Here is a 19665-nt window from a genome sequence, read left to right as displayed (position 1 = left end):
AGACTTGATTGCCTTTCACGATGTTACACAATATGTGTGTGATTATTTTAAATGCAGGCTTATATACACTTAAATTATGCAGCAACACATTTAAACACACAAATGACGACGCATTTAGACGTCCAGGGACGCGCTGAAGAGACGTGGAATTCACGGCCAGATGACGTCAAAGACGTCGGTTCAACTTTCATTTTGGAACTATTTTTCAACCATGACGGGACGTGTCGGACGGACGTCTTTTCAACGGTCATTACACGTCCAAATGTTTGCTGGGAACTGGCTCCGACCTCCGTTTATACCCAACTCTGACAAACTGAATCGCTGCATTATATTATTTCTCAACGAGCCGCAACTGACGTAAATAACCGCCCGCTGTACCATTTCAGTCAAAATATTGCGTTGCAAACATCAATAACAGCTTTAAGTTGTCAATGCTGGCAAATGACCATGGTATCAGCAGTGGGATAATCCACGGATATCTTTGCATTTAATGCACGACGTGAAGCGGAGTTTAGTTTACTTGTTTAATTAAAAAGGCACCGGAATACATGAAATGGCATTTAACGTTACTCCAGTAACATTTTTCTGGGGGAGGACCCACCCACTTTTTTTTATCTTCCGACGCCCATGGAACTTCTTCGGGTTAGGTTTAGGTATGATGTTTGATTTTTTTTTTACTTTAAAACAAATTAATGTGGTTCCATTGGTTTTTGATGTTGTCTGTGATTTATTTTAACATTTGTGTTAACAATGTGTGTTTGAGTGAACGTCGCCGTCTCGTGATCCTGTTTCTGACCCGTTGAATTGAATTGTTGTTTTTGTCATTTCTATCTAGAGTCGTTGATCGAGACCAGATTCTGTAACTGTTCAATGTTCAGATTCATCATGGATGACACACACACATCTAACGTTAGAGATGAAGATTTTTCTCCAGGATGCAGGTATAGAAAACAATGCGTGTTTGTTGTGGAAACGTGCAATTTTAATCCGTATTTTGTTGATAATAATAACATTTTAATTATAACAATTATATATTGTTTTCTTTTGGAGTCATTTTATTTGAATTTCATGTTAGAGATCTTAAAATATAAAACATTCAATACTCCTTCAGTTTTTGACTTACAAATATTTTCTTTTTTAATATAGTGTGATTTGTTCTTCCAAATAAATGTTTAAAGTTTGGTGTCTATCATTTTAATTAACGAGGGGGGTACATCTAACACTTGAGCAGTATACCAACCTAGATAAAGCCTCAGCTTTAACCATTAACACACGACCAGCTAAAGAGATCTCTCATCAACCAAGAATTCAGTTTCTTTTCAAAATTAATGAATGATAGGGGTAAAGTGTAACTCCTTCCTGACTTATTTACTTTTAGATATCTTGATACCTAAATATTTGACAACTCCTTTCATGGGAATATTGCATAGCCTACTGCTGTAAAGTTACAGGAACCTAGAGCCATAAGCTCACATTTATTAATATTCATGGAAAGACCAGATACAGATGAAAATGACTGCAGACACATAATTGCTTTTTCAACTTCAGTATAGTCTCTTAAGAAAGGGTAGTGTCATCGGCTAATTGTGTGCATTTAATTTCTATATCTTCTATTCTGATACCACGAAAAATATCTTTCTTAATATGAATGGCCAAAATGTGTAACCAACAAAAAAAAGCAATGACTAATAGGACTCTGAAAAAAAAATTATACCTATTTTACAGAGCTATTAATCTTATTATTGTCACGGTGTGGTTCAGGGAGAAGAAGACGAAGAGTCAGAAGTTCCAATGCAAACGTTTTACTAACGATATAACTCAAAGTTGCAGAAGGTTCACACACACTAAATACAACGGACAAAGACTGACTGAACTGAAGAAACTTAAAAAACAAACACAGATGAACACTGATTAACAGAACACAAGTGAAACAGATGATGATTAACTAGACACAGGGGATACAGATGAACAGATAATTAACTGTGAAGACAACACGTGATGTGAAGACAGGCAGACAAGTCCAATGAAAACAAACTAAACAGAACACAAGTGTGACAATTTTTTTAAATGTGTCCTCAAAACCATAACATGTAATGGCTTTTTAAAATAAAGTCATGTTCGATTGTATTGAAAAATCAACAAACAGAATAAAACCAGTATTTTCATTGATAATTTCACTATAATCTATAAGATCTAATACAAGTCTAATATTATTACAAATGTGTCTTCCTTTTATAAAACCTGACTGTCTCTCATCAATAATAAATTATAATCCTGATTTTTTTTACTGTCATTATTAATTAAGGTGATAGGTCTCCAATTATGTAGTGATAATAGGTCTTTATCAGGCTTTGGAATTAAAGATATTAGACATTGTGTCATGGAGGGTGGCAAAACACTCTGATTAATAGATCCTTTAAATACCATTAACAGAAATGCAGTTAATTGGTCCTGAAATATATATTTTTTAAATTCAACAGTTAAGCCATCATTACCAGGGGATTTGTTTTAATTAAAGGTTTTTTTTAATAGCTGTTCTAATCTCTGGAAATGGATACTTCCTTATCAAAGAGGGCTTTACAATCTTCATCAATACTATATTCTATGTTTTAGGGGCTATAAAAATCTTCTATTTTGTCTACGGAACATGTATTGCTGTAATATAATTTAGCATAAAAATTTGAGACATATTTTGAAATAATAAGGTCCTATGTTTCATAGCCATTAATATTAAGCGCTCAGCTTGTCAGTCCAGAACGGCTGATATTAAAAGCGGCTCCATCTGAAAGTCAGAGTGCGTCTCACGCAGAAACTCCAAATATGCCTGGCCGCAGAAGTAGATGAGGCACGTCATTCCAGGAAATCCCTATGGGCATCATACTATCGCTGTAGCTGAATAAACAGAAGATTGAAATGCTTTAATTGATTTATTAAATGTTGTCTTCTGTTGGAAAGAGGTTCATAAAAGCTTCTCATGTTTGGAAAGATGTTTGACGCATGTTGCTTTTTCAAGTGCACGTTATAAGCGACTCAAACTCGCAGTGCTTTCAGACGGAGCAGCGTTTACTACTGATCACAGAGCCGTACGTCACTGACAAGCTGCACATAAAAAATAATCAAAGCCTTTGATTTCATAATCGCAATAATATAAAACTATTTAAGCGCAATTTCCATGTTAATTGCGATTATTCGTAAAGCCCTAAAATGATTATAATCATAAAGGATCAAATCTGCTCTGTTATAGTTCAGTTGATCAGAAGAGATCAGAACCAGAGCCCAGCTGTGTGTCTATGAGGAGTGACGCGTCTATGGATCCGCCAGTAAATTTTAAGAGTGGAGATACCAAGACTGTTTGCAGGTAAATCATTTCTAAAACAATATGATTATAGTATGGCATTTTGTATTATCAGTATAGTATTGTGATATTAAATAATTATTTTTGTACATTGTTTATAGTTTTTTTTTATTCTTTATCTGATATTTTAACATATATAGAGTTGCTTACAAAGACCCAAATCTATGAGAGTGCTTAGTTAAAAGTACAGTTTTTGTATCAACATCAACATAGTGTAAATAAAAACCTGTGAAGTGTTTATATGGATAAAATACGTTTTTTTAATACAGTAATTTAAACTGAAATACAGAAATTGAAATCACTTTAATCTCTGTTATAGTTCAGTTCATCAGAAGAGATCAGAACCAGAGCCCAGCTGTGTGTCTATGAGGAGTGACGCATCTGGTCATATAATAGAGTTTAAGAGTGGAGATAAACAGACTGATCTCTGGTATAACGTTTTTGTAAAAGATATGATTTGGTTATGATACATAATACAAAAAAGACTTATTGTTTATTAACTCTTGTTAACTCAATAATTTGGTATGTTAATTTTACAGCCATGAAGTCCTCAACACTTTTAGATCAAATCTGATGAAGAAGTTTGAGTGTCTGTATGAAGGAACAGCAAAGCAGGGAAACCCAACACTCCTGAATGAGATCTACACAGAGCTCTACATCACAGAGAGTGAGAGTGGAGAGATCAGTAATGAACATGAGGTGAGACAGATTGAGACACAATCCAGAAGAGCAGCAACAGAGGACACACCGATCAAATGCAATGACATCTTTAGACCTTTACCTGGACAAGACAAACCCATCAGAACTGTGCTGACGAAGGGAGTCGCTGGCATTGGAAAAACAGTCTCTGTGCAGAAGTTCATCTTCTTCATGTCTTTTTTCCTGAAACAAAAAAAATGGAAATATCCTTTGACAAATATAAAAAGTTGTTCATCTTTGATGGTCTGGACGAGTGTCGTCTGTCTCTGGATTTTCAGAGCAATGTGAGGTTGTGTGATGTAAGTGAATCAGCCTCAGTGGACGAGCTGCTGACGAACCTCATTGTGGGGAATCTGCTTCCCTCTGCTCTCATCTGGATCACCTCCAGACCAGCAGCAGCCGATCTCGTCCCCTCTGAGTGTGTCCATCGAGTGACAGAGGTACGAGGCTTCAATGATCCACAGAAGGAGGAATACTTCAGGAAGAGAGTTAGTGATCAGAGTCTGGCCAATACAATCATCACACACCTGAAGTCCTCAAGGAGCCTCTACATCATGTGCCACATCCCAGTGTTCTGCTGGATCTCAGCCACTGTTCTGGAGAAGATGATGAGCGAAGCAGAGAGAGGAGAGATTCCCAAGACTCTCACTCAGATGTACACACACTTCCTGATCCTTCAGACCAACATCAAACATGAGAAGGACTATGAGAAGAAGGTGACAGATGAAGACATGATCCTAAAACTGGGGAAAGTGGCTTTTCAGCAGCTTGTGAAAGGCAATGTGATCTTCTACGAGGAAGACCTGACACCTGTGGCATTGATGTGACAGAAGCATCAGTGTACTCAGGGTTGTGCACTCAGATCTTCAGAGAGGAGTTTGGCTGGTATCAGGGGAAAGTCTTCTGCTTTGTTCATTTGAGCGTTCAGGAACATCTAGCCGCTCTATATGCCCACCTCTCCTTTACAAACAACAACATATATGTGTTTGAATCAATCACTAAACAGAGTTTTGTGCCTCAAATGAATGGTTGGTTTATTTCATTATCTCCTCTGCATCAGAGAGCTGTGAATGAGGCGCTAAAGAGTAAAAATGGGCATCTGGACCTTTTCCTGCGGTTCCTTCTGGGTCTGTCAGTGGAGTCTCATCATATTCTCCTTCAAAGACTAATGAAACAGACAAGCAGATCTGACAGCAATGAGGAAACAGTTGAGTACATCAAGAAGAAGATCAGGACCATTGATTCTCCAGAGAAATCCATCAATCTGTTCCACTGTCTGAATGAACTGGGTGATCATTCACTAGTGGAGGAAATAAAACAGTATCTGAAATCTGGAACAATAAAGGAAGCCAAACTCTCTTCATCTCAGTGGTCAGCTGTAGTCTTTGTGTTGTTGACATCAGAGGAGAAGCTGGATGAGTTTGATCTCAGGAAGTTTGTTGGAGGAAACAATAAAGCTGCTGAAGATATGAAAGTTTTTCAAAAGCTGCTTTCTGTGATTAAAAAATCCAGATCAGTTCAGTAAGTGTCGCTGAGAACAATCAATTTACTGTTAAAACATTACGAAAATAAAAGTTCATAAATCTCCCGTGCTGCAGATGCTGTCTAGAGTTTAGTGGTTTTTAAACCATTTTTAAACCAATGACATTGTGGAATAAGGAAATATTATTTATCTTTCTTAAATTAGGCTAATGTTTTGTGCTCTGTGACATTTTAGATCTCAGTGCATTGATCCATCAAACGTAATGATTTTTACTTTAAGTGTGTACTTTCTCTTTAATTGTGGTTTTACTGCTAAACTGATCTGATCTGAACTGAGAGAGTGAAGAGTGTGTCGTTGTTCTCTACAGGTTGAGGGATTGTGGCGTCACAGATGAAGGTTTTGCTGCTCTGGCTTCAGCTCTGAGATCAAACCCATCACACCTGAGAGTACTGGATCTGTCATGGGATAAAATAGGAAATTCAGTGAAGCTTCTCTCTCCTGTACTGAAGGATCCCCGCTGTAAGCTGGAGATACTGAGGTGAGATCATCTCTCTGATATTCACGCATGTCTTTTCCTCAGTAAGAAGTGTCCTAGGGTTCCTACGCAGTATGGAATTTTATTTGAGTAATTTCCAGGTCTGGAAAAGTATGGAAAAAAGAAAGCGGAGTATGGAAAAATATGAGCATTTCCAGACTATTGCCCCTATTTAGTTTTCTATAATAGAAATGTATCAAGAAGTGTGTTTTCATGTCAGCTGTTTAGAATTCAAGGTGCACCTTTTCAATATGCAAAAATGCAGGTTATAAGCATTTTGGGTTTCTTCTCATGATATTTTTATTACCGTATTACAGAGCCACTAAAAGGACCTTTGTAAAAATTGCGGTGTGGTTTCTTGACCACCACAGAGTATGTGTTAAAGCAGACCTAAAGCCTTGAAATATGATGTAATGCCCTAAAGAAAGCCAAATTTTGACCTTTTTTTAAAGTACCAGTATTTTTATAGTCCCTTGTACTTGGCAAATAGAACATTAGCAGAAGTATTTCAGTAAGACAGTAATAACGTGAGTTAGTCGTTAGCCAGAGACCTACACAATATAAAACACAAAACGACATATTTTGAACACCCTGTAGAAAATATATACATCAATAAATAATCATACTTCCGTCATCTTTACAGCCCATTCTCATCCCTAGGCGTCATGAAACTGACGCCTTGGGAATCATTTTGACCATGCTTCAATATTTGACGCTTTAGGCACCCTTTAGCGTCAGTTACATGACGCGATCCTAGGGCGTCATCTCACTGACGCTTTACCTTTAACGTCAGTTAGATGGCGCTATCTAATCCTAACCCTACTCCAGACCTAACCCTACCCGCGTCATCTAACTGACGCTAAAGGTAAAGCGTCAGTTAGATGACGCCCTAGGATCGCGTCATGTAACTGACGCTAAAGGGTGCCTAAAGCGTCGAATATTGAAGCATGGTCAAAATTGTCATTTTAGTGACGCCTTGGGATGAGAATGCGTTGATCTTTAATGGATGAGCGTTTTGTAAACCTCATTTAGACCTCATGGAGATTTGAGAAGCATTCGTCAAAAATGTATACCATTGTTGTATCGCTTTATGAATTTTAACCAGACTCTTAAGATCCTCATCCTTTGAAAGTGTTTACAAAGAGAATTTGCTTTTCCAGAGCAGAAAACAGCGTCTTCTCAAAATACACAACACAAAACAGCTACAGTGTTTAAGGGCGGGTCAAGTTGTTCACGGGCGGACAAAGTAGATCATAGGTGGGCATTAGGCAAATGTGTTACCCAGTGACATGTAGCCGTCACTGAAGTGGGATTCGAATTCCTGACAAAATTCCTTCATAACTTTGCAGATCGTTTACATTCACAGACAGCTACAATACACATTTCATGAAAGGGAATATTCGAAAAAGCATAATTGGGACACTTTAAATATGGTCTGGAAATCTACAGGGAAGTTTGGACATTTGAGCCTGGGAAAGTATGGAATTTTGAATTGTGTAGGAACCCTTTTTAATGTACATTTTAGAAATGTTCTTTAAACACATTAAATCGCAGCACAAAAGACTGAAGTTCATTTCATTCATCTCCATCACATCACATGACCTGTTGCTCCTGTTTTTGACCCACCAAACATTTACTGGAGCTTCATTTGCTTTCTAACAGAACACAGTGATCCAGACCTGTCTAAAATGTCTTGATTAAAGTCCAGATATTACTTTCTCTAACGTCTACATTACAATGTGAAATATTAGCATAATGCCCACCCAAAGGCATACGCAGCTCAAACGGCAGTCCATGTTGTTATTGAGTATTATTTGGGATTTACTTCTTCAAAACATTGTTAGATCAATGATAATATCATGCAGTAAAATAGTTTGTTGTTAAAGTGGTGTTTCTGAAGTTGAGGGTTAGGATATACTAATACACCCCTATTTATTATCCCTCTTGTCTTTGTTATTGGTGATAAAATAAATAAAAACCTTTGTTTATGACCATTTATGTTATGTTAGGTTAATTTGACATTGACTAGATTAACACTGTCTATGACTCGTGTTTTTGACAACCACCACCATGCTTAAAAAATTGCAATCTGCTGATCTCCCAGCTTAACCAGCTGAATGTGCCCAAACACTCTCTAAAACCATGCAGGGGTCTTGTAAGCAACCAAGTCTATACTTAAAGCAGCTGAGGGCTGCTGGACAGTGCTTGTTAATGGATGCGCACGCCCGGGTTATTATTCATTGCAATGTCCACACACAAGTTAATATGCCTACAGTCGTAGATTTTTTTCTACTGTGACTGGTCTACATTTCAATTAAGGAAGAATCCAAACAAACAGTCAATAAATCCACAGTTCCAGTCCTTCACCAGTTCATATTTCGTACTTGCATACATGGCATAGCATTACTTGGTGTAGCCAGAGAATGTCTAATAAGGGGAGAACTTCCACTCTCAGTAAACTTCCGGCTTCTGAACTGGTTGCAGTTCCACTCTGGTTCCATATGAGGGCAATGATGTCATACACATCATATGACCAGAGATACTGCTTTACGGCAGTTAAAAAACCCATTCAGTCTGTAGAAGGTGATTCAGTGAAGTAGTTAAAATATTAACAAAACAATGGCTCTTACAGGTCTCATTTATGAAACTGTGCGTAGGATCCTTACTAAAAGTGTACGTGCGCCCGAAAGCAAAAATTGGCGTAGGCCTACACTAGGGGTCTAACTAGGCTTGGGAATCGGTTCCAGGTTCCGGTTTGGAACCGGTTCCAAACGTTCCGATCCATCGGAATCGTACACGTCCACACGTTAACGATTCCACTAACGATTCCGAATGTTCCGTTCCATCCATTCCCGCGTCGCGGCATGACGTTACAGTATGCGACTGGATTTTTAAATCCCCCAAAAGCGCGATGGCTACGAGACGATCGAGAGTGTGGCTTCATTTTAAATGCAGACCGGGAAGCAAATCTGGGCGACACAACCCCTCCCGTCATTTCAGCTCCAATAGGCTCTATGCACGTCGCAGTTCCGGGTTCGCGTGTACTAGGCTATCAACTTCCGGTTCAACTTCCTGTTTATACACAGTCAGATATGGCTCTCTTTTATAGTCGTTGTCTTCAGGACTTACCTCGTCTGACGGTAAATGATGTAGACCGACTCATTAAAAAATCATGTGCTGCTCCCAACAGCAAGCGGGAAAAGGGATTTAAAATGTACATCGGGAGCTATATCGACAATTATGAGGGTAAGTAGCTAAAGTACTTACTATATTACCCCTCAGGTTGTGTAGGTCATTTTGACCCGGTGAAAATTTTAATTAGTTAATGTTATCGCATTGGACTGAAACTTAGCGACTTTGTTTACAAAGGGTATAACTACTTCTCAAATGTGTTTGCGAGAAATTGAAATGAAATGAAAATTTGACAATTTTCGTAGGGGAGAGCGGGGCACAACGTAACGTGGGGCTAGTTGTAACACACTTGTTTTAAATACTTCCACACATGCCAGCATGACGAAACCTCTTTTACTGTCTATGGACGAAACTTAGTGTATTTACTAGTTGTCATATCAGCACTATATAGAGAAAAAAAATGGGCCAAACTTCAGAAATCGTTGTAAGATATCACTGAACATTTATTTAACCATAGCAAAATTATTTTTCTTACTATATTAATTTTTCATCTCTATTCATTTGTGTTTATTTAAATTTAGACAAATCTGATACATTAAAAAATGCCATTATTTTATATGAAAAAGTTAATAATTGTATTTTATTGAGAAAATGTTTTGGTTTGACTTGTATATATTTTCTATTAGATCAGATAACATTTTAAGCTGTCATGTTACAATGTGCCCCTCCTATATGGCATGTTGTCACATTTAACTTCTATTCTTTAGGGGTATATCAAGAAAAAAAAGTATACACCGTATTAGTAAAACAAAACCACATAATTGTACTAGACATGTGGGAAATTAATGTGGGGAAAAATAAATACTCTAAACCTACATTTTAACATATGTGCCCCTCATCTAGAATACACTATGCTTTTATTAGTTATATTTTCCTCTTGTTAACAGTTTAGCTCTTGAGAGGAATTTGTCATCTAAGCTTCTATTTCTCCCTAGATGGTGTTAAAACACTCGAAACCTGTCATTTTGGCGAGCACTCACTGCTCCTGTGTGGCGGGGTGTGCCTTATGCAACCATTTGGTTGCACTACTGTATCAAACAGCACACTTCTCCCAATTAAGCATCCCTGCTGTACCCCCAGTGCACAGTTGCACTGACACTGAGCAGATCTGGCATAAACCAAGGACCTTGGTAAGTCATCTGTCTGTCATGTGAATTGTACCTATGCACATGTAGCTATTGTGATGCCATGTCAAAATGTGTCTTTGCTGTCAGGGTGTTAGGCCAGGTCCGGTGGGAGACATGGAGGTCCGCAAACCTCAAAATTCAACCGCGGTTTGTGTGAGGTGAGATTATTTTACCTTTAGTTTATGTGTTTAATATGTACGCTGCAGTTTAAAAAAAAAAGTTTTTTCACTTTACCTTTTTCAGAAGTTCTCTCTACAAAGCACTGGACGGAGAAATGCCAGATCTAGCCACATTGAGAGTGGCAGAGGTATACAAGCACTTTCCCCCTTTGCTTGCACCTCTAGTGACCACCATGGGCATGTCAGCAGAAGTCCCATTAGTTCAGTCAGCTTTTGGGGCTGTCCAGGCAGGGAGTGTGCTGTCATTTCAGCTAAAACCACCAGAAATGCGGGAAATCATCAACATCCCAGGCGCCCCTGCCCAACCTTCTATTCCCATCCAAAGCTATAGGCTTGAGCCAACCACATGCGCCTATGTGTTATCAGAGGAGGAACATGTATATATGAAATCGCTACAGGTGTCATTCGACATGGCCCACAGGGTTGAAGCTGCAACACGGGAGCAGAGCTCATGCCAGGAATGGCATCGACTGAGAAAGATGCGAGTCACATCTACACGCTTTCACAAGGCATGCCATGTTCGCTGTCATACTGCTGAAAATCTGGCACACAGAATTTTGAGGGGGACTGTCATGACGAAGGACATGAGGAGAGGAATCGATATGGAGCCAGTTGCCGTGACAGAGTACTGCAGTTTAAAAAATGTGAATTATTCACCCTGCGGGTTCATCATACACCCTGATGCTCCATGGCTGGGATGCTCTCCCGATGGAGTCGTTTTCGATCCTTCTGACAACCCACCATTTGGCCTGCTGGAAATAAAATGCCCCAACATCCAGAGTTATGTTGACTGTCCCTACCTCAAAATGTCAGACGGTTCTTTGCAGCTTAGGAGGCAGCACAAGTATTACTGGCAAGTGCAAGGTCAGATCCTCCTAACAGGTTTCGAGTGGTGTGATTTTGTTGTATGTGCGCAGGAGGACATGTTTGTTGAGCGTATATACAAAGATATTGATGTAATGCGCACCATTAGAGACCGAGCAGATCTGTTTTTTTTTTACCACTACCTACTGAAGTGTTTGCGTGTTTAGGTCATTTTTAGATAACCAGTGAAGTATTTCTCAATTTCTACAATTGTACAAATGTTGCTTTATTTCATGACTGTGTGTTACAGTGTGGCCACATACCACTGGTGGTCCATTCAATTATAATATACAGCATTATATTTATTGTATTATTATTTGTTATTTACACTATAAACAATATTTACAAATATATACAAAATACTCATATATACACACATACTATATTTATACAATATATATACACCTGTATCTATTATATTACATTAGACATGTATATGTACATATATATTTAGATTTGTATAGGCTAGTTAATAAATATGTTGTTATGCATTATGAAATTATAATAAAAAATGCATAAGGAAACACTGTCTTAGTTTTGTCTGTTGATCAGAGTGTGAAATGCATAGTTTTTACAAAAGTATATGTACAATATTTACATTTACCTTAGCACATTAACAAGGATGAGGGTTTTTAGACTCAGTGGCTCCATGCCTTGACAAGTGGTCCACATTGGTAGTTCACAAGCAAACATGCCACTGTAAACAGTTGGTTTATGCTACCAGAAATGGACAAGGGGATGACTGTGTCAAACAACTTATGCTCCTTCACTCGACGGATAAGACGTTCAACGTGTACCCTGAGCCTGGCCACAGACTGAGTGTGTGTCACTTCATGAGGTAGCATTTGTTTTCCCTTGGTCAGGAAAACAGGCCGGTGAATTTTGCATGGCACTAGGCTGTCAATTAAGAAGCCCTTATCCACCATGATGGCCATGTCAGGGGTAAGAAGGTTAATGATCCCTGACTGTTTGAACAACTCCCTGTCACTTATAGACCCTGCATAGAGTCCAGACACAAATGTTATTGCACCATGAGGTGCCATTCCTATTAAAGCCTTGAATGTGCAGTGAGACTTATAGTTTGAAAAAACCTCACTTTGTAATAGCAAAGAGGAAGGTGTTTGGCAGCGGATCTCAGTACAATCCAGGATAACCTGTGTGTCTCGGAAAAGATGAAATTCCTCTGGCAAATGGGCTCGTACTCTCTCTTTCGGCATCCAAATGCACACTGACCCCAGGACAAAGTACAGGAAGTTGGCCCAGGTTGTTATGATGCGGCTCACAGTGGCCTGATGTACATGGAAGCGATGACCAAGGTCCTTTTGCTTGAGGCCCAAAGCAAGATGCATCATGAACAGGAAGAACTCGTCTATTGCAGGAAGTGCCCGAGTGTTTCCACCCTCCTTGGTGACTTTGGAGTTGGTGACACGAATCATTCTGTGTGTTGCCGGTTCAATCAGTTCCCAGAAGGCCATCAGGTGGTTATAGGTTGCAAATCTGTCAAGAAATAAACGTGCATTGGTTCTCACATGGCATAAAAGACTTAGACTTAGCTTTATAATATAGTCATTTTCAGTTTAGGAAATAAGAATGGTGAACTACAAGTAATTGATACAACAATCTTGTAATACATCATGAGTCATGAAAATTATGGAATTCCGTATGTATGATTAAACTAACTCTGATTGCTGTTGAAGACAACATATGTTATTCATACATATAATTATGTTAGCCTATGTTGTTATTATTTTGGTCGGTGTAGCCTACTTTTACGTGCAGCTAGCTTATACAACTCAAATAATATTTAATAACACTGTGGACTAGTGTTTTCAAGACAAAGGCAACGCTATTACAAATGCTTATCACAGGCAATATAATTTTACCTTGTATAAAAGCGTATGTCCTCATCGGACCCAGCAAATCTCTGGAGACCGAAGCGAAGTATGATCTTGGTCTGGTCCAACTGCTTCCGTAGATCTTCTATCTCCCTCGTCAACTCCTCATTTTCATGTAATACCATGTCCACAGCTGCAGCTTCGGGAACTGAACAATAATCGTGTCCAGTCCTCTCCACGTCAATATCCATATCTTGCTCTACGTCCGAGTCAGGATCAGGGGGCAGCGGTCTCTCTCGCCGTTCCCAAACACTCGACCTCGGCGGCTGCACTTGGTAACTCAAACAGTGTAGGGAAAGCACCTTTTTTCAGACGTCTCAGTCTAGTCCCTTCCATAAAGTCATCAGGTTTGAAATGAACACTACACACCTTTGTGTTTTTGTTGACTTGGAAGTCATCCCTCCTGATCTTAACGATCCATTTTTTTCTGAGATCCTCTTCCACGGGAAATGAATGAAAACTCACAGTCGAGTTGTATCTTGCCGACACAACGCACGACGGCACACAACAATGTTCCGAACTAGGTCGCATTAGCTTTTGATATCGGAAAACCTTTTTCTCCATAGTTAAGCTGCCAAGATAAGAATAACTAGAATGTTTGTCGTTGTTAACTTTCGCGCGTCAGATCTAATACGGAACCGGAAACTGTTTGCCCAGTAGAGAGTGTAGTCGGAAACACGTCACAATCCCCGCTGCATAGAGCCTATGACGGCATCAAAACAATGAAAGCATGGCGAAGCGGCTCTCCACGGCTCTGCTTTCCTCGGCGAAAAAGTTAAGAAACTCGACGCTATAAGCCCTCAGTGCCGAGCCGAGCAGTTCGCACGTGACTTTTATGCAGTGTTTCCCACACATAGACTAATTCGCGGCCACAAAATCAACTCCGGCCGCCACATATTGCGTTTCGTTCATTTTTTTTACGCTATTTAAAACACGCAGCGCATTCTTTCCGTTGTATTTCCTTTTCCCGCTTTCCCTCCATCTCTCTATCACTCACGCGTCTCTCTCTCTCACATACACGCACACACACACACACACCGCGTCTGTCTATGAGGCGCCGGACTGGACAAAAGCGAAACGAACTCCGCGAGCGACACTGGGCGAGAGAGAGAGACAGAGTGTGACTTTATTTAAACTTATATAAACTAATATAATTTATTTTACAGGACAGTTTAAAGCTCATAACCATATTTTGTTGTTACTTGAAGAGTGCAGTGTCATGTGGCATCATGCAGTATGAAAAGGCTACTCAGTAAATGTCTGTAATTTAAGGTCATTCCTATTTTATTTGTATACATTTTAATCATTAACTTTAAAAGCACACTCTTTTTATGACTAAAATAACAGTAAAGGGTAAAAAAAATGAATTCCCAAAAATTAAAACGGAAAAAAACGGAATTTGGGAAAAATAAAACGGAATTTGGGAAAAAATAAAACTGATTTCATAGGGCCCTAGATATTGCACACTTGGTTTTCATTCTCTAAAACCACTTTAAATTAGACATTCAAAGCCAACAACTCTCAAAGCCACCCTGTAAGTGTTCAGCAAATGGTACAGGAATCGATATGGGAATCGATAAGGAATCGCATCGATAAGCAGACTCGACAATGGCATCGATATCGATAATTTCTTAATGATGCCCATCCCTAGGTCTAACGTTCACAAAATTCACGGTTCGGTTCGAAACGATACAGTGGTGTCACGGTTTTGGTACGTTTTCGATACAGCAAAAAGAAAGAAATACCAGAGAAATTTCCTTTTTATTAAAAGAAAAATTATTTTTAAATAAGTGCGAGTTTTCCTACATCTTAAAACTTTTAGTTTTATAAATGGGGGTAATCTTTGAAGGATGAACAAATAATGTTTTGGTCATCACATTAAAAGTAACATTTAAATATTATAATATGAGTTTTGAAGTGCTGGAATAAGATGTGTGATGTACTTGAAAGCATTTGACTATTTCTGCCAAACTTCCATGGTTACAAGTTACAGTAAACCCATGGTGAATGTTGCTGATCTGTGGACTTAAAGCCTATAACTAGTTCATTCATGGAACAATGTTTCTCCTGGTTTCCACGTCAGCGCTGTTTGATCCGTTAATAACGGAGACATTTTAATGCTTCTCACTAGATCTCGTTTTACTATGCATATCCTCATCTGCATATCATTTGCATATGCATTATTCATCCAAGTGATACCATGTTTAAGGCTACAAGACATTAGGAAAATATGAGATCCAGATGTGTCGTCACATTACATTGCTAAAAATCATTTAGTAGCTTATCCTTGCCTTGTTTTTGAATAAATAAATCAAATAGTATAAAATATAATTCATTAAATGAGGCCCCAGGCAACAGACCAGCCTGACCAAGCTGGGACACCAATTATGAGAAGTTTCTTCTGCTAGTTTGATTAATACTCCTTTACTTGCCCCTCTCTTTTTAAGGGTTAATAATTATCAACCTATTTTTGTACTGGGTCTAAAATCTAAATCAGTTTCACAATAAGATGATTTTGTTTAACCCTTCACAACATCAGAAGTAATACAGTGATTAACAAATAAAACAAATTGAGATCATATTACCTCAGTGGCTCTTTTATTATTAAACTTTCTATTTAAATTGGGATTTTTGAAGCACTTGTTAAAAGCTTTTTGAATTTATTTATTATTTTTTATTGTTTTGTATGACTGTGATCAATTAAAAAATGTAATAGTCTGTATAGAATTGTGACTTGTAAATCAAGGTTAGTCAGTTTATTTTTTGTACCTGTTAAACTGATCTGAACTGAGAGAGTGAAGAGTGTGTCATGTTTCTTTACAGGTTGCATGATTGTGGCGTCACAGATGAAGGTTTTGCTGCTCTGGCTTCAGCTCTGAGATCAAACCCCTCACACCTGAGAGATATGGATCTGTCATGGAATAATATAGGAAATTCAGTCATACTGCTCTCTGCTGTACTGGAGGATCCTCACTGTAAATTGGAGATACTGTGGTAAGATCATATTTGACTCTCACACATGAATCACAATGTAAAGTATATTTGAAGTGTTCAGCCTCTTTCTGCTGCTGTGAGTTCAGCTGATTGAGCTGTAAATGATTGAACACATGAGCTGATCCTCAATAACATGAAACTGCAGGACTGAGAGTCACACTGAAATACACACTTTCACACACAAATCTATGGAGGGATTGTTGGGTCAGATTGAAAACTAAAAGTCTAAAACTAAAAGTCTTAAACGAAAACCAAAAGTCTAAGTTTGAAACTAAAAGTCTAAGTCGAAAACTAAAAGTCTAAGTCGAAAATGAATTTGGTATTTAGGATTGGGCATTTGGTATTTAGGATTGGGCATTTGGTATTTAGGATAGGGCATTTGGTATTTAGGATTGGGCATTTGGTATTTAGGATAGGGCATTTGGTATTTAGGATTGGGCATTTGGTCATTTAGCCATTTAGGATTTAGGATTTGGCATTTAGGGATTTAGGATTGGGCATTTAATCATTTAGCCATTTAGGATTGGGCATTTGAGGATTGAGGATTGAGGAGTGTATGCAAATAAGGAGGCGTGGCCGAAATACTGGAGGCTGGGTTTGAAATGGCTGGTGCAGATGCACCTTATGGACAGCAGAGGGCGCTCCAGTGCTAAGGAGCACACTGTAATGAAACCAAACAGAGCGAGTGAGCAGGTCTGGAGCGAGGACTGTACTTTATAATGTGATAACTTCAACTTAATGACAGCGTTGTATAGGGGTACTGGAACGGTACATGTATTCCTATTGAACCGAAACGGTAGCCTACGGGCGTCACGGTTCGGTGCACGAATTTACACGGAGAATACACGGTATAAAAATAAATAAAACTCTAAATAGCGATACATTTCGCTCTACTCGCGTTTGGTGTGAACGCAGCACAGGCTGCGACGTCAAGGTTGCAATGTTGGAGTGTGTGCTGCAAAGTTCAAACTGCAAAGTGTGCATACACACAGACACACAGGCTCTCTCTCTCAAATATAATGATAATTATAATTTTTGTTTTATTTTATCATATGATTTGCGCATGAGCGCATGTACCGCTCTCGCACGCTATTTCAGTCACAATACAGACAGACAGCAGACGTGAAAAAATGGTATTTGCTGTGAGAAACAGAATGGACCTCGGGTTCGGGCTTAATATGTAAATGTAATTGTCGGGTCGGGTCGGGTCGGGTTAAATGATCGCGGGTACGGGCCGGGTTCGGGCTTCAGTTTAAAGCCCGTGCAGACCTCTAACACACACACACACACCTAGTTCGTTCGCGCCCACGCCTCCCCCTCTCTGTCTCTCTCTCGCGCGCGCACACACACACTCCAACATTGCAACCTTGAAGTCGCAGCCTGTGCTGCGTTCACACCAAACGCGAGTAGAGCGAAATGTATCGCTATTTAGAGTTTTATTTATTTTTATACCGTGTATTCTCCGTGTAAATTCGTGCACCGAACCGTGACGCCCGTAGGCTACCGGTTCGGTTCAATAGGAATACATGTACCGTTCCAGTACCCCTATACAACGCTGTCATTAAGTTGAAGTTATCACATTATAAAGTACAGTCCTCGCTCCAGACCTGCTCACTCGCTCTGTTTGGTTTCATTACAGTGTGCTCCTTAGCACTGGAGCGCCCTCTGCTGTCCATAAGGTGCATCTGCACCAGCCATTTCAAACCCAGCCTCCAGTATTTCGGCCACGCCTCCTTATTTGCATACACTCCTCAATCCTCAATCCTCAAATGCCCAATCCTAAATACCAAATGCCCAATCCTAAATACCAAGTGCCCTATCCTAAATACCAAATGCCCAATCCTAAATACCAAATGCCCAATCCTAAATACCAAATTCATTTTCGACTTAGACTTTTAGTTTTCGACTTAGACTTTTAGTTTCAAACTTAGACTTTTGGTTTTCGTTTAAGACTTTTAGTTTTAGACTTTTAGTTTTCAATCTGACCCAACAATCCCTCCATACAAATCAACATTTCAGTCTCTTGACTTTAAACAGACTCGAATCAAAGAAAAACACATAGTGTTATCAGTGTATGAGGAGGAACTCTGTGGTGATCAACTATCCAGCTCAGTCACATGAAGACAGATTTTAGTGACCATAGTTTCTTACAGTCAACTGAGGGAAAGAGCGTTGTTGAATGTTTAATTTTCTGATCTTCATTGATTCAGTAAGATTTTTAATGAAGTGGAACCTTGCTCTATCCTTGCAATGAGTATTTTTTAAAACATCATCCATTAATTTAAAGGGGGTATCACTCCCTCCAGGAAATAAACGACACCATGGTTCTGGTTACTGATGGATTTATTGCACTTGTCATCCTTTTCTCCATCAATGAAATCCACCGTCAAACTACAGTAAGACAATGTAAAAGATAAACATGTTCACACACACTATAAAGAGGTAAATACAAATACACTCGGGGAATACGAACGTAATACACATACCTCGCTGGCTGCATATAACCAAGAGGGAATGAGTTCACTTGAAATACCCGGTTCAAAAAACAAAAATAAAAAACATCTTTACTTCTTCGCTCAAAACACGAGTAACTCTTCTACTTCACACACGGAGAATAACTTCTCACCAAAAGTCTGTTTTTTCTGTTGCACCTTAAAAAGTGTGATCTGTGACATACAGATCCTAAAGAAAGCTCAAAACGCAAAATGTACTTTGGTTCTTAGTTAACATCAACACTCAATATTCATAAATAGATTAAACAAATATAACAAAACATTATAAATAACAGAAAAAATATGTATGGCAGTTATAGGGGGTGAGAGGTTCTGCAAAAAGAGCATGATTAAATGACTCTAAAAAAACAGATGTACTGTATCATTGTTCACAAATCATTATACACACATAATTGTGTAATGGTAAATCAGTGGGCATTTTATTTAACCATTTATGAATGAAGTCCTGGATAATACAGGGAGATAATGGAAAGAGTTAACATTCAGATTACGTCTTAATGATACATTATTGTTTTTGATGGGTAAACACAACTTGTCACAAGGTCAGTTATATTATTGTGGAGTGATGGAAACAAAATTTGATGCTTTCAATGAAGGTTTTAATGTGGATGTTTTTATTCTTGATTTTAAATATTTTAAAACAAAGGATGAGGAATGTTTGCTTGCTTTTCTAGTAGGTCCAGTGAAAATGTCAATTTAATTACGAAACAGAACTGATTTTGGAGTTGACTGGGATATAGTGACTGTTTTTTAAACAGCTTTTCAAAGCATAGATAAAACATTCTTTTTTTTAAACCTTGTATTAATTACATTTCTAAACTATCTGGAC

At 38.6% G+C, this 19665-nt stretch overlaps 1 protein-coding gene across 1 annotated transcript in view; it reads left to right on the top strand.

The window, feature by feature from the left end:
* Positions 1–19665, top strand: part of LOC130091106 (NLR family CARD domain-containing protein 3-like) — a 112368-nt gene that overhangs the window by 79044 nt on the left and 13659 nt on the right. The window contains 7 exon segments of the mRNA XM_056258803.1: positions 3245–3358; positions 3675–3785; positions 3895–4214; positions 4217–4858; positions 4861–5730; positions 5913–6075; positions 16153–16323. Coding sequence (XP_056114778.1) covers positions 3245–3358; positions 3675–3785; positions 3895–4214; positions 4217–4858; positions 4861–5730; positions 5913–6075; positions 16153–16323 — 2391 coding nt within the window.

Source organism: Rhinichthys klamathensis, unplaced genomic scaffold (assembly GCF_029890125.1).
Source record: "Rhinichthys klamathensis goyatoka isolate OS25496 unplaced genomic scaffold, OSU_Roscu_1.1 h1tg000159l_1, whole genome shotgun sequence".
NCBI classification, from domain to species: domain Eukaryota; kingdom Metazoa; phylum Chordata; class Actinopteri; order Cypriniformes; family Leuciscidae; genus Rhinichthys; species Rhinichthys klamathensis.
This window is presented reverse-complemented; position numbering and strand designations above follow the sequence as displayed.